The sequence below is a fragment of the Ictalurus furcatus genome, chromosome 16, assembly GCF_023375685.1.
Source record: "Ictalurus furcatus strain D&B chromosome 16, Billie_1.0, whole genome shotgun sequence".
Lineage (NCBI taxonomy): Eukaryota > Metazoa > Chordata > Actinopteri > Siluriformes > Ictaluridae > Ictalurus > Ictalurus furcatus.
Genome location: NC_071270.1, coordinates 15,083,921 through 15,100,551, shown reverse-complemented (window position 1 = coordinate 15,100,551; position 16,631 = coordinate 15,083,921). Strand labels below are relative to the sequence as shown.

At 39.3% G+C, this 16,631-nt stretch overlaps 1 protein-coding gene across 15 annotated transcripts in view; it reads left to right on the top strand.

Moving 5' to 3' along the window:
* Positions 1–16,631, top strand: part of dlg2 (discs, large homolog 2 (Drosophila)) — a 287,192-nt gene that overhangs the window by 255,738 nt on the left and 14,823 nt on the right. For all 15 annotated transcript variants that reach the window (XM_053645021.1, XM_053645023.1, XM_053645030.1 and 12 more), the window contains 3 exons: positions 7,621–7,735; positions 15,532–15,708; positions 15,831–15,906. In XM_053645021.1, coding sequence (XP_053500996.1) covers positions 7,621–7,735; positions 15,532–15,708; positions 15,831–15,906 — 368 coding nt within the window. The remainder of the gene's footprint in view (positions 1–7,620; positions 7,736–15,531; positions 15,709–15,830; positions 15,907–16,631) is intronic.

The window sequence follows — 16,631 nt, the reverse complement described above, 5'->3', positions numbered from 1 at the left end:
AGCCTTGCTCAAGGGCCCAGCTGTGGTACAAGAGGGCAGTGGTGCTCACAGTCCAGCTGCAGGCTACAAATCCTTAATGAGCAAGCCAGAGGCAACAGTGGCAAGGAAAAACTCCCTGAGCTGGAATAAGAAAGAAAGGAAATGGAAATATTGATATTGAGAGATCTTGAGCATTATAATAAGCAGTCATATAGGGGAAAAAACAACTAGTAAAAATGTATTGAAATATACAGGCTATGTGAGTAGTAGTATGTGAGTAGTTGTCTTGAGATCTTCATATGGACAAATATTTCATCTATATGGAAATTACCACCACATTTCTAGTGATCACATCCCCATTCACTCCTAGTCATTTTTGGACCTCATCAAAATGGATGGTTCTGAAGCAGGAGCTATGGTGTATGTTTTTCCACCTGATTAATTCCACTCACTCTCCACATCTGTCAAACCCTGGTGCCCTAAACAGATTCACCTTTCACTTTGAAAATACCCTGCTGTGAAGCTTCTTTCTTTGATAGCAGTCTGTTTTCTGCTCTCCATTTCAAAATAATCCGCTCCACACAGAATTCTTACACAAAAGCCTTCGAATTCCAGTAGTAAGTGTTTCATCATTTTCAAGGGCATGCAGGTTGTGGCATTTTCTGTGAATTAGCTGAATGTTTCTTCATCTGCACTTAAAAAAAAAAAACCCCAAGAAGATTTCTTCACTATTGACAATGATTAAAGGCAGCAACTGCATTGCTATAACATTTCTGCAACAAACTGAAGAGCTTGTAGCACATTGTTGTTGATAATTTTCACAAATCTACAAAAAGCTGCAGTAATACAAGGTTCTCTTCACAGTTGAAACCAAATACCTGAATGCTGATACAGTGGGGGAAATAAGTATTGTCAACATTTTCTTCAGTAAATATATTTCCAATGAAGCTATTCACATGAAATTTTCACCAGGAATCAGTATTAACTCAAGAATTCTGGAAATATAAAGAATTCACATCATTAAAGTCCATAAATGAAGTTATGTGTAATAAAGAGGAATGACACAGGAAAAAAGTATTGAACACACTAAATGAAACGTATTTAATACTTGGTAGAGAAGTCTTTGTTTGTAATGACTGCTTCAAGATGCTTCCTGTATGAAGAAATTAATTGGCCGCAGTATTCAGGTGTGATTTTGGCCCATTCTTCTTGCCTTTAAATCTTGTTCAGTTGGATTCAAGTCAGATGATTGACTGGGCCATTCTAACGGCTTGTTTTTTTTTCTCTCAAACCAATTGAGAGTCTGCTTTGCTGTATGCTTTGGATTGTTGTCCTGCTGGAAGGTCCACCCACGTCTCATCTACATCATCCTGGTGGATGGCAGCAGATTCTTCTCAAGAATCTCCCGGTAAAGGGCTCCATTCATCGTTCCTTCAATTATATGAAGTCTGCCAGTACCATGTGATGAAAAACAGCCCCACACCATGTTGCTTCCTCCTCCACACTTCACTGTTGGTATAGTGTTTTTAGGGTGATGTGCAGTGCCATTTCTTCTCCAAACATGGTGTGTAGTACGACAGACAAAAAGTTCAATTTTGCTCTCGTCTGACCAGACTACACTCTCGCAGTATTTCAAAGGCTTGTCCAAACTTTAAGTGAGCTTCGACATGCCTTTTCTTTAGTAATGGAGTCTTGCGGAGTGAGCATGAGCAGTGGAGTGCATTGCCTATTGTTTTCTCTGTGACAATGGCACCTGCTGCCTCCAAGTGTTTCTGGAACTCTTTCCGAGTGGTCCTTTGCTCTTGGGCTACTCTTCTGACTATTCTTCTGACTATTACCTTGCCTTGGAGAACTGTGTTTTCTTTGCGTGTTCAATACTTTTTTTCTGTGTCATTCCACTTTATTATACATAACTTTATTTATGCACTTCAATGTTGTGAATGCTTTATATTTCCAGATTTCTTGAGTTACTGCTGATGTCTGGTGAAAATTTCATGTGAATAGCCTCATTGGAAATATATTTACTGAACAAAATGTTGATGCGTTCAAACCAACACGACATGAAAATATTATTTCCCTTCTAGGGTCCTGATTACTGAAAACTCTTACAGCCCTGCTGAAAAAAATCCAAAACAAACCATTAGAAACCATCACAGATATTCTAATGGTTTCCACTACAAATACGATTACAAAGCAGGTAACTATTAAAACCATTACCATTACTGGTCCTTAATGGTATTCATTAGACATAACATACCACCAATAGAAGGCAACAGATTACCACAAGGACCATTACAATTTCCATTAAAACCAATACAATTCCCATTATAACCAGTACAACTTCTATGAAGTTTTCTATTGTGTTTTTTTTCAGCAGGGAGGTGCAGCCATGGATGCTCTGGTACAACTAATTCTGTATGAAGCATCCTCCACATCTCCCTCTATGACCTCCATGATTATTAGCAGTTTGTGCCAGTTCCACTGTTGTATCATTTATTAGGGAAAATAAACAGTCCAGTCACCATCAGTGAAGTCAAAAACAGTGGAAAACAATGACTAAAATTATAAAATCAGGAGAGGGAAATATAAATAAATGTAGTTTCAGCACTTAAAACATACTCAATGAAAATATTTACTTTTTGTATGTCACTGTAAATTCTGTAAATTCATTACATTTAGAAGTGGGATTGAAAAAGTATTAAGAGTATTACATTTAACTTTAGAATACCTGCAGAAACCGGGGCACGGTGGCTTAGTGGTTAGCACGCTTCCCTCAGGGGTTGGGGGTTCGAATCCTGCCCTGCCTCCTGCGTGTGCGGAGCTTGCGCATTCTCTCCATGCTTTGGGTTTTTCCTCCGGTTTCCTCCCACAGTCTAAAGACATGCACTGTAAGCTAAATGGCATATCCCAATTGTCTGTAGTGTGTGAGTGTGTACGATTGTGCCCTGTGATGGGTTGGCACCCTGTCCAGGGTGTCCCCGGCCTTGTGCCCTGAGTTCCCTGGGATAGGATCCAGGCTCCCCCCGTGACTCTATGTAGGATAAGCAGTATGGAAAATGGATGGATACTTGCAGAAACCATGTGATAGCTCACTTTTTTCAACATAAAATTTGCTCTATACAACATTTGACTTGCTTTGACTCATAAGACAAGACATGTTTACTATGACATGATCATGTGGAAAGGAACCTCCATCTATCCATTTTCTGTACTGCTTATCCTACACAGGGTCACAGGGAGCCTTGAGCATATCCCGGGGGACTCGGGGCACGATGCATGGGACACCCTTCACAATTCACACACAAAGGACAATTTGGAAATGCCAATCAGCCTACAACACCGTCTTTGGACTGGGGGAGGAAACCAGAGTACCCGGAGGAGACCCCCGAAGTATAGGGAGAACATGCAAACTCTATGCACACACGAATCTAACTCCTGACCCTGGAGTGCTAAACCTGCTAACCACTAAGCCACCCTTCAGAAAGGAACCTATATCATTTAAAAAAGATACAGGGTTTGTTCTGGTTCAGGGTGTATTTATTTTGAAACATAAAAAAGATTCAGGAATGACTGAAAGGACACAGATGAAGGGAAAGAATGTTATTTGACCTTTCGTGATGGATTCATGCATAGTGCTTTAATATGCTATGGTTGTAAAACGGCACTGTAGTATTGGGAGAGCAGAAGAGGGAAGAGAAAGACTCATAGTGTGGTGGACTGTGTGTGTGTGTGTGTGTGTGTGTGTGTGAACACATATGGGGAGCGGCCAGTCCCTCACACTGCTGCAGACACTCAGCATCTCTCTATACCGATCAACTCGCATCCTCTTCCCTCCTTCACCATTCCCTCATATTCATTCATTTGCTTTCTCTCTCCCCTCCCTTTCTGTGCTTTCGGTCCTTTTCTCTTTCTCGGCTTTCGCTGTCCTCTTTTCACTCTCTGTCTTTCTTTCCCTCTCACTAGCACACTCACTCACTCGCCCCACGCTGGTCCAGTCTTTGTTCTTTGGAGCACTTTTTTTTTTTTTAATCTGTGTGACTGCAAAGCACGGTGTGTGTTTGTGTGTTTGTTTGGATGTGTGTGCTGGAGATGGACTGAGAGGTTCAGAGTCTCTCCAGGACCACAGCTGTAGAAAGCAGGGTGTGTGGATTAGGACTCAGAACGGTAAGTGGGTACTGTACACTGACTTCTACTGGTTTCCTTGTGGGTTGTGTGTGTGTGTGTGTGTGTGTGTGTGTGTGTGTTGTGTGCATGTGAGCTGTTACTAATCCTCCATCATGTAGTAGAGGTAGCTGTAGTGTAAATCTGTGCCATGTTGCAGTCTGAGAGCTTGTTCTCCTGCACAGATTTTGTTCCTGGTTGAGATTAGGTCACTGTTATGTTCAAGATCTATTTTTAGAATTATTCCTATGGCAGTGCCTTATTTCTGGCATGTTGTGGTCGAAATTTAAGTGACCTTTTCACTAATGTGTCTCACAGATGAACCAAAATAAGAGGAAAAGCCACGATTCTTTCATTTTCCATTCATTTATAATGCAACAAATAATGCTATAATATTACCCTTGAAGCCATTCATATAAGTGAGTCTTTTAGTCTGTTCCTGAAGTCTCTCAAAAATGTGCTTGCCTGCAGTTGTGTCTCTTTGTCTTTTTATTTTTCTTTCTTCCTCTCTCCCACTCTCTCTCATACTCTCCTTTTCTCTCTCTTTTCTTTGGAGGCATAGAATAAGGACTATTTATGTGAATGTTGGGCTATCTGAACTGAATGATTTATTGATCATTTGTTGATGATTATTTCTTATATTTGTAGAATAACTGACATTTTAGATCTTATGAGGACATTTGTCTGTTCCCCAAAAGGAAAACTGCTTTGTGTATATATATATATATATATATATATATATATATATATATATATATATATATATAATATAAAGTATGGCTTATTTTGGTTACTGAGGTTAGGGTTAGGGTTAAGTACACCTAACAGCATTGGAGGTCAATGGAAGGTCCTCACAAGGTGTGTCTCTGTGACAAACGTGTGTGTGTGTGTGTGTGTGTGTGTGTGTGTGTGTGTGTGTGTGTGTGTGTGTGTGTTTGTTTCGCTCTAGTAGCACAGCACTCTGATTAAATGTCACTGAAATACTCTCCAGAAACTGATATGCACCATCACCCACTCAAACACAACATCACTTTGCTCTAAAAGTCTTTCACCTTCTGGTACATATCGCTTTTTGCAATAATTATTATGTCTACAGCTATCTACAGCATGTAAAGCTATTGTATCAGAGATAAAGTTCTGATGGATAAGTCTCTGTCTGGAGCTTTGGACTGTGGGCTGTAGTAGTTAAAGTTTTGCCCTGCACAGTGTTCATGTCTGTCTGACTGGATTGTCCTTTCTGTACTCTACCATTGTGTTCTAAAGGTCATGATTGCCAGCCAGCCTCTGTACAGTGTATCTACTGCAGCACACATCTCTACAGCATCTCTACAGGTCTCAAATTGCAGACCTGTCCTTTAGTGGCTTTATAACATAGTGGAATATGATGGAGATCTGTCCTTATTTGAATACACCGACAAGTTCTCCCCATAAGTAAAAAAAAATAAAATCTTGCAAGCTTATCAGGTCAAGGCTTAAGACTATCACATAAAAGCCCTTAAATGTTCATTCTCGGTTAGAAGAAAAGGTTTAGGGATTTAGTGCAGTGACATAGTTTTGGTTGAAATTCTGTGGCATTGTATGGAAGCTTTTTCATCTCAAGTTACAATCACTAACTAATGACTAAAACATCATAAAGTATCTTAGGTGTTGGGCTGATATGAGCCACTGAAGCAGCTTCAATGTGTCATAGGTTCTACACATCTCTGGAACTGTACTGGAGGGATGAACACCATTCTTCCAGACGATATTCTTAATTGGTGTTTTGATGATGGTGGTAGTGGCGCTGTCTAACACACCCTTCCAAAATCTCCTGCATGCATTCAGTTGGGTTGTAATCTGATGACTGTGCCATAGCATATGAGTTACATTAATTTTATACTCATCAAACTGTTCAATGAGTCCTCGTGCCCTGTGGATGGGGGCGGGGTCATCCTGGAAGAGACCATTCCCATCAGGATAAAGGTGTTCAGTCAGAATAATTGTACAGATTTGCAGTAGCACTTCCCTCTAAGGAGACAAATGGACCCAAGCCATGCATCACATAGCTTTTGCTGAAACTGTGACAGGTTCATGAAGTTCCATTACATCCCTATATACGTTTCCTCTCTGAAGGTAGAAATATTTTGGACATTTCAAATACATACTTTTTTTTGCTTGTATTTTTCTCATTTGTAAATCGCTTTGGATAAAAGCGTCTGCTAAGTGAATAAATGTAAATGTACTTGAATGTTCCTGAAAACGCACTGTAACAAGAAACTTACTAAGGAACATTTTGTTCTTCGAATGCCTCTGAAATCTGATCATTATTTTCACCTTTTCAAGTTGCTCGTTAATATTAAGATGAATTTTACCTAAACTTATTTTAGGTCATTGACAGTAAAACCCTTTATTACAGTCAATTGGTCTTACCGCTGTCTTTAGGGCAATACTGCTGTGTTGTTCTTTGGGAATGAGAAGTATGTTGTTTTTGTTTTTTTTTCTGTGAAACTAGAGACATCAGGATAATGAGCAGTTTGTCAACATAGAGTATTTCTTTCTGTCAACAAGCTGTCATGCAAATGTATTTAAAAAATACAGTATGCGGATGGTCTGTCTTGCTGCCTGGTGCATTTAGTATTGAAGATATAACTATATTTGGTGCAGTTTTTGCCTGCTAGCTTTGTTTGTAAATTTAAGAATGATTTACAATTCTAATATTAACATGTTTAATATAATAGCATGAAAACTAGGGAAGAGTGAAGTGTGAAGTGTTTTATGAATTTAGGAAGCATTTAGGTTTGTGCCAGGTTCTGGCTGGGTTTGTGATTTGTGATTTTTTTTTTTATAGTTTGTCTGCATACAAAGATATACAAAGTATAAAGCCATTATCACTAGGGTGCTTTTTGCAAAACTTAACTGATTTTAAGGGAAAATGTCAAATTTTATTGTGCCTTGTGCTTACCTTTAAGGAATTATGGGTAATCTGAAGAGAAAATTGTGTTTTAGGGAAAAAGGAAAATCGGAAAAAGGAAATCCCAGCAGTGGTATGTTGGTTTGTTGGATGTACTTTCACTGAACTCTACTATCTTAACACTTGCTCTATCTGTAGTGAAGTCTAGTATACAAAAACACCCATATTCATTCATTCATTCATTCTCTCTCTCGCTCTCTCTGTCTCTGGCTATATTGTGATAGTGGTTTAACCTTGGGCAAGACAGAGTAGTACACTACTACTTTCAGAGCTCAGATTCAATATGGGCTGTGTACTGTGTATTGACGTCCTGTATTGGTCCTCACAGGCGCCACATCTCGCATCTCTGCATATTAAAGGACAAACTCCAAGAAGACTCAAGAGTATCTGTGTCAGTTCTCTACCATCAAACAACTAGTGTACTTTTGTGTATGGCTCTCCTATTGGGAGTGCATTAGTAAATATGCGTGTAAAGGTTAGTAGCACTAATGTGTTGACAGGATGGTGTTTGTTTGTGTCTGTATTCTCAGAGTACGGGCGCTTTGAGGCCAAGATTCATGACCTGAGGGAGCAGATGATGAACCACAGTATGAGCTCTGGATCAGGATCCCTCCGAACCAATCAGAAACGCTCCCTTTATGTCAGGTACAGACGTACACACGAACATACCACACACACAAACACACACACACACACACACTCCCACACATGTGTGCACACACACTCATTTATCCACTGTACACTAGTAACTGCTGATGACGGTCAAATATCAAAATGCATTACACTGTTCATTTAATGCACTCACATATGACACAGAAAAATGGACATACACATTGTGTATAAGAATATATGAAGCTTAGCTTCAGTTTTCTCTAGACTTCACTGTAAAATCAAGCGAAAATCTGTTAGAGAGGCAGCATTGAGTCCTGGTGATGCACAGGTCTGTCAGTAAGTATGTTCTCTCACACAAATTCACTTACACTTATATAGTTCTATTTTTTTTTCAGCCACTGTACCTCTGTTGGTGAAAGATGAATGGCCTATAGCATAGCACCTTGCTGATAATGTACTGTAGGTAATAAAGAATGTGGAGAGGGGTAGAAAGAGAGAGCTTAGCTTGCTAAATGTAGATCCCTTTGGGACTCATTTACCTACTGGAGTGCAACAGTGTGATGTCTGTAATGTTGTAATAGCTGAACAAGACTATAGAACAGCTTGCGACTGCACAAAAGACACAGACCTCTCTACTGTTCTCCATGTTCTAACCGTATCTCTAAACCGAACCCTAAACCATATCCCAAAGTCCAACGGTGATTTTGGTGGGGCACTACACAGCCTCAACACACTTTGTTTGGAGAAAATTATTCGATTTTATTTTGATTCTTTGCCATAAACAAAACTTTTGCAGCCAGCAAGAATTTTTAAGCTAGACCAATCTGGCAACCCATTAACCCCAATGGGCCTCATTATTTAAATCATTGGTCACACAAAAAATAGGTAATCAATATTTCAACTGTATTTAAAATGTATGGAGTTGTGACTGATGACTTTATGACTAAAGTCTATTAACTATGTACAGTATATACATTTGTTGAATGGCTGATGTATATGTTTGGGTCTTCCCCACCTGCCCATTGGACGAGCCACCACTGGCTAAGTTTTAAACCTCAAATCTATCCATGAATCTTCTCCGGATCATAACGGTATACTTAAATATATTCCTGATCCAAATCCAAAAACCATCCCAATCCTAGCCCAGGGGTCTAATCTCAAACCTAAACCAAGACACAAACGTAATCCCAAACCTCAACCTGGGCCTGAGGCTAGTCCTGAAGCTAATTAACCCTTGTGAGGAAAATTGCTTGTCTAGGGTTTTGTTGTTGTTGTTGCTGAAGTTAATTTCACTCCAGTCTATGCAAAAGTGTGATGGCCAGCAAAAATGGATTCTCTATCATAATTTTGTGGTGAGGAACTTTATGATACTTTGAGGACACTGCACTCCTTATGAATCCGTGCATATGTATACACGTACACTCAAACTCATGAGTTGATAAATATAAAAGTCCTCAAATGTTCGTTCATTTTTCAGGAAGACAAATTCAGTTTTGAAAAAGCACACTGTTATATATACACAGGAATATTCATGATCGTTTTATGGGTTGTTTTTTCTTTTTTTTGCTTTAACAGGTTTCATTATTTATGCACTGTTTATCATTTCAAAACATACTTAACAGGAGTGTAAGCATGTTACCATAGGAACAGACCACCCCAATGCACCTCTCTTTTCTGCATAGATATCACTCTGTAAGTGAGGGAGTGTGTGTGTGTGTATAATATTGCAGCTATGTCAGTGTTTCACTGCTGACAGCAGTGCCATATGATAGACTTCTCAACTGTATGAGTAATCCAAGAGGCTAGTGCAGTTACTGTGCCCTTACTCCATCAACACACCACTGTATATTTCTCTCTCCATGTATTTCCACTGGTCTCTGGATTCATCCTTGGACTGATGGCCTGACAAACCTGAGACACTTTAATTGTCTAAGGATCTGGCAACCTTTACCATTCTTCATGTGTGCTTCACGGTTGCCATGGCAGCTACTTGTCTTTGTAAGGCAGTGGGTGTGCATGTTTAAGGGTGTGTGTGTGTGTGTGTGTGTGTGTATGACTGTAGGTCATGTGTGTGCATATCACCCTGTTGCTCTGTGAAGTTTAGCTTTTTACTTATATTGGGAGATAAGTATTGAATGCGTCAATTTCTTTCAGTAAATATATTTCCAATGAGGCTATTCACATGTAATTTTCACAAGACATTAGTATTAACTCAAACATTCACATATTAAGAATTCACAACATTAAAGTCCATAAATGAAGTTATGTGTAATGAAGTGGAATGACACGAGAAAAAAAATATTGAACATGCTAAGAAAAATAGTTCTCCAAAGCAAGGAACCAGCTGAAATCCGTAAATAATTATACCTCCTATCTGTGCAAATTAATTTGATTTTAATTTGATTTATGATTTTAACCCAGCGCAGCTGGGTTAGTAAATTGATGGTCTATAAAAAGGCTTTTTGTTACCAAGGTGGCTGACAAGAAACATCTCATGATGGGTAAAAGTAAATGGCTCTCTCAAGACCTTCGTAACCTTATTGTTGCAGAACATATTGATGGAATCAGATAGAGACGTATTTCAAAACTTCTGAATCTTCCAGTAAGTACCATTGGGGCCATTATCCACAAGTAGAAGCAACATCACTCTGTCATCAACCGGACACTCACAGGAGCTCCTCGCAAGATTTCTGACCAAGGAGTCAGAAGAATAGTCAGAAGAGTAGCCCAAGAGCAAAGGACCACTCGGAAAGAGCTCCAGAAACACTTGGAGGCAGCAGGTGTCATTGTCACAGAGAAAACAATAGGCAATGCACTCTACTGCTCATGCTCACCCCGCAAGACTCCATTACTAAAGAAAAGGCATGTCGAAGCTCATTTAAGCTTTGCTACAACTCATTTGGACAAGCCTATGAAATACTGGAAGAGTGTAGAATGAAGATTCTGATTAAGATGAGACATGGGTGGACTTTCCAGCGGGACAACAATCCAAAGCATACAGCAAAAGTTTCAGAGAAACAAAATGAAGGTGTTAGAATGGCCCAGTCAATAACCTGACTTGAATCCAATTGAACATTTGTGGAAAGAGCTAAAGATCAAGGTTCACAAGAGAGCCCCCCGGAATCTTCACGATTTAAAGACAATATGTTTAGAAGAATGGACCAAAATCCCATCTGAATACTGTGGATTAATTTCTTCATACAGGAAGTGCCTTGAAGCTGTCATTACAAACAAAGGCTTCTTCGCTAAGTAGTAAATAAATTTCAGTTAGTGTGTTCAATGCTTTTTTTCCTGTGTCATTCCCCTTTATTACACATAACTTCATTTATGGACTTGAATGTTTGGATTTCTTTATATGTGTGGATTTCTTGAGTTAATACTGATGTCTGGTGAAACTTTTATGTGATTTGCCTCATTGGAAATATATTTACTGAAAAGACACATTCAATACTTATTTCCCACACTGTATAGTGGTATTAACAAGCATTATACCTTTGTATATCCCACTCTTGTTGGTGTCACCTAGATGAATGACATAGAAACAGAGCTTTAAGCTAAATTCTCTCTGTAATTTGGAGAGCATTTGTTGTGCATTTATCTATGTTTTTTATAGTCATTAATGTGTTGTTAGGCTGTTAAACATTTTAAAAAAAAAGCTAGTAAACTGTTTTATTTCCAGTGCAACAAATTAATATTGAATGTTGATTCTTATTATATTTGGGCACAGCTTAATTTTTTTTCCAGTTGCTATTCAGCATGCTCTTTCTGTTGATTTAATTAACCTTAGGAAAAGTTCCCTACAGTCAAAGTTTATTTGAGAAATTTTATACAGTATTCAGAACTAGTCTGAACATGGTCAAGGAGTGTACAGTGCCCTCCACTAATCTTGGATCTGGAGAGATTCTGTATGTAGGAATGGTCTCAGGTCCCTTGCCATGTATTCTACAAACTCATCAGGCATTATTGGAGAAGACTCAGAGCTGTTATCTTGGCAACGGCAGTAGCACAAAGTATTGACTAAAAGGGTGCCAATAATTGTTGCACACATATATTTAACAAAGATATTTTTTATAAACCTGTGTTGTGTTTGCAATTGTTTGATATCTCTGAGAGCAGAGTATTTTTGTGAATTTTTTTAACAAAATATCAAAAGAGTAAACAACGAAGACAATTTTTCACAGCCTTCTTTGCTCATATTTACCAAGGGTGCAATTAGTGGAGGGCACTGTATATATTTGGCTCTTCAGTTCTGTTACTGTTGTACATTCACTGAGCACTTTATTAGGAACACTGTTACACCTACTCATTCATGCAATTATCTAATCAGACAATCGTATAGCAGCAGTGCAGTGCATAAAATCATGCAAATCCAGGCCAGCAGCTTTGGGTTCACATCACCCATCAGAATGAGGAAAAAATGTGATCTCAGTGATTTTGACCATGGCATGATTGTTGGTGCCAGACCGGCTGATTTGAGTATTTCTGTAATTGCTAATCTCATGGGATTTTCACACGCAACAGACTCTAGAGTTTACTCAGAATGGTGCAATAAAGAAAAAACATCCAGTGAGCATCAGTTCTGTGGATGTGAGAGATGAATGGAGGATGGCCAGACTGGTTCAAGCTGACATTCAAGCTACAGTAGCTCAGATAACCACCCTGTACAATTGTGGTGTGCAGAAAAGCATCTCATAATTCACACCACATCAAACCTTGAGGCAGATGGGCTACAACAGCAGAAGACCACATTAGGCTCACCAAAACTGTACAGTTGAAGACTGGAAAAAATGTAGCCTGATGAATCTCGATTTCGGCTGAGGCACACAGATGGCAGCATCAGAATTTGGCACCAAACAGCATGAATCCATGAACCCAACCTGCCTTGTGTCAACAGTCCAGGCTGGTGGCGGTGATGTAATCGTGTGCGGAATGTTTTCTTGGCACACTTTAGGCTCATTAATATCAATCAATCATCACTTGAATGCCACAGCCTACTTGAGTATTGTTGCTGACCATGTGCATCACTTCATGGCCACAATTTACCATCTCCTAACGACCACTTCCAGCATGATAATACACCATGTCACAAAGCAAAAGTCTCAAAAGGGTTTCATGAACATGACAATGTTCAGTGCTCTTCCGTGGCCTTCACAGTCACTGAATCTGAATCCAATAAAACATCTTTGGGATGTGGTAGAAAGGCAGCATGAAAGTGCACCTGAGAAATCTGCAGAAATTGCATGATACATTCATGTCAACGTGGAACTGAACCTCAAGCCAATGTTTACAACATCTTATAGAATCCATGCCACAAACAATTGAGGCTGTTCTGAGAGCAAAGGGAGGCCCAACTCAGTATTAGTATAGTGTTCCTAATAAAGTGTTCTTAGTGTATATGCAATTGATGAACTGATGAATGATCATCTATTTTTAGAGGCATTTTTTGTTGCAGTGTATGTGTATGTCATGCCTCAATATGTGCGTCATGATTGTCTTGGTGGCAGTGAAAGGCAGTAGCATGTTTAGTTGTAATTGGCTTTTTCCTAACATCAGAATATTTGGGTGTTTGGGTAAAAGGCATGATTAATGACTTGTCTCCATGAGTTCATTTAAAGCTTAGGTAGACTGATGAAATGTTCTGTATTTAGCTCATGAATGTATGCACGTAAGATGCTGTTCAATGTGCCAAATGAACGTGGTGAATGTATTAAACCCCAAATCCATGCAGGCATTATGAAGAATCACACATGCTATTTAAAGTTCCCAGATTTTGTGAGGTCATAAGAACACATTTAAACATCCTTGCCTCCACCAGTCTGGAAGGTCATATAGAAGAGGTAAGAGCACAAAGATTGGGCCAAACATTGTGGTATAGTGCTTCTTTGGATGGTCAATGGTTCTCTGTTTCTAGCTTTCTCTTTGGAACCTTTTTTGATAGGGGCTGCTATGTTATCATTTAACCTTTAGGGAATCTACCAAAGAGTATATGAACCATTTGGTGTGCTTGATGGAAACTTTTCCTTTAAGAGTGTAGTGCTGTTGCGTCACATTCCGTAAAAACCAAGACATTAGAAACGAGTGACTAAATCTAACATATCTTTGTTCAGCAAATTTCAGCACTGATTACTTTCTCAATAAGACATTTGCAAAGTCATTACTATAGAATCTGGCAATTACAGCTTTATCTGTGTGTGTGTGTGTGTGTGTGTGTGTGTGTATGCGTATGCGTGTGTGTGTGTTTCTACCAGTTTTAATGTTAATGTCCTCCCAAAAACTCTGCGGACTGAACCTAATGATAAGAACAACAGGACTATGATAAGCACTACAAAAATGAGTGGCCCTAGGCTCACGATCAAGAAACACTCTCAGTGAGCCACAAAAAGAAAACTGCTTTGTACAAAAACTACAGCTTTTATTTAAAAACTAAAAGAGCCAAAATGGATTATTTTGGTTGCTGAGGTTAGAATTAGGTGTAGGTACAAGAATAGTAAGATAGTGTGTGTGTGTGTGTGCGTGTGTGTGTGTCTGTGTGTGTATTTGTGTGTGGATAATTAGAGGATTATCTTTGCTATTGCAGCTGGCAAATGGACTCAAGCCAGTCATTGTCTTATTTTATTGTTATGTTTTATCTCTGTGTGTGTGTGTGTGTGTGTGTGTGTGTGTGTGTGTGTGTGTGGTGTTTAGTTTTAAATGTCATTGCCTAATCCCAAGTGCACACACAAACCCTCCAAAGGCCACGATCTCAGCCTTTTAACCTCTTACCATTAGGATTTCTACATTCTACATTCATTCAGATCAGACTGAGAGGCTGGTTCTGTGTTCTTCATATCCTGTATGTAATTGTTCATTGAGCCTCAGACTTCATTCATTATTCAGTGGATGCAAGCTCTCTTTATCTAAATCAGGCTGAATGAGAGCCCAGAGCCGGCGTAGTAACAGCTTACCAGCACCAGAAGGAAAGGAGCAGGAAATACAGACCACACAAGGAACATACACACTGAGATAGACTAGAGAATGTTGGACTCTGAGATTTGGCAATCAAAATGGCTTTGTTGTTCAACTGTAATGTTATTTAGTGGTTTTCTCAAGTGTGCTAGGAGGAATTTTGGGCCCCCTGACAGGATACTGTAGAGGTCTGCTTTGTTAACTTCAGAGCCTCTAGCTTTACCCCTTTACGACAACCCTGTATTTTTCTAGGAAAACCAGGTAAATTTATGCTAAGTTCAATTTAAATGTATTTTAATTCATGGTCTGCCTTAATTTCTTCGTTCCTGTGTGACAATCCTGATGCTCTTGTTGGATCTGGTGATAAATTATCAAAGGTTTTTAATGATTTACGAGGTTGGCTTTCTTCTGATAATGTCAGCGGGCTTCAGGTTTCCAGGGAGATTTGACTGCAGTGTTGAGATCCTACCATTGGTTCCCTTTCCTCTGTCTCGGAAACAGAGAAGCAAACAAGAACAGAGCGAGAGAGAGAGAGAGACATCTCAGAGCTATGAGTCAGGCCACTGCAGACAAGACCACAGTTAAACAGATTTTATCATGCTTTCTAACACAGGAAATCAGTCGCAGATGGTAAAAGATTCAGCACCTGATGGAAACATCACTGTATTGTTCCCATCAACAGTACATTAAAAGAATGCTCATTTTACATCTGAAAACAAATTGAAATGTCTAGCTGTTAGGTTGTGTGTGTGTGATCTCTCGTGACACGTGTGCTTTTAGACATATTCAGCCGTTACTCCCAATTTGGGTTGTCATAGAGACAGACTACTGCAGACAAGGACAGTAGGACCGACTACTGTATGTGTGTGTGGTTTTTCCCACAGGGCCCTGTTCGACTATGACCGGCTGAAGGACAGCGGTTTGCCCAGTCAGGGTCTTAGCTTCCGTTATGGAGACATCCTGCATGTGATTAATGCGTCAGATGATGAATGGTGGCAGGCGAGAAGAGTCACTCCAGACGGAGATAGCGAGGAGATGGGGGTCATCCCCAGCAAGAGGAGGTACAGACTATTACAAAGGTTTTCATTATTTATTTTAGTTTAACAGACAGTTAATAATAAATTTGCCATTGAAAATTGCCATTGGAAAGCTCTCTCTCTCTCTCTCTTTCTCTCTCTCTAAGGGTGGAGAGAAAAGAGCGAGCTCGGCTGAAGACAGTCAAATTCAATGCAAAGCCTGGCAGCATTGACTCTAAAGGGGTGAGAACTGAGTACTGTCACTTCTTTTACTCTATTTCATACTCTCCCAGTCGTCTTTATGGAGAAAGAGGTTTATCAGTGCCAATATACTATGAATCTACCAGTACAAATACTATTACACTTTACAAATTTTACTCACTAGCCACCGTGTTAAGACTAGACTTCATGAAATGGCATTTGATTTGAGTGGCTTCAAATTTGACTTTAGATTTGGTTTAAATCAAGTCCATCCTGGTTAGGATTAGTTTTCCTCTGCCATCACACAAACTCATTGATCATATGCTCTAGACTTACAGCACAGTCTATACTCATGGATTCCTACAAAACCAGCCTTCTGATTGTATAATTTTTGGCGTTTTATATTCATAAGAAACTCAGGGATCAAATGTAAATGCCCCTATCAGAAATTGTGAATGCGGTTAATCTAGCACTGGCCATTTGAAATAAGTTGTAATCAAATACGCAGCACTTTTCAGATGTGAAATACATTGTCGGTCATATTTTAGACCCTTGCTGCATTATGCTAAAAATATCCATGGCAACAGCTTATGCTTACTTCCTCTTGATTTCCGTTTCAGTTTTAAAATTTGACAGTAGTGCTGGTGGCTTTTGTTGGTAGGGTTTATATATAAAATTGGCACTGAGGAATCTGTTGTGGACTTTTCTGGCCTGATATGCCTGCTGGCAAATGATGTGCATAATGTATTATATATTGCATCATTTTG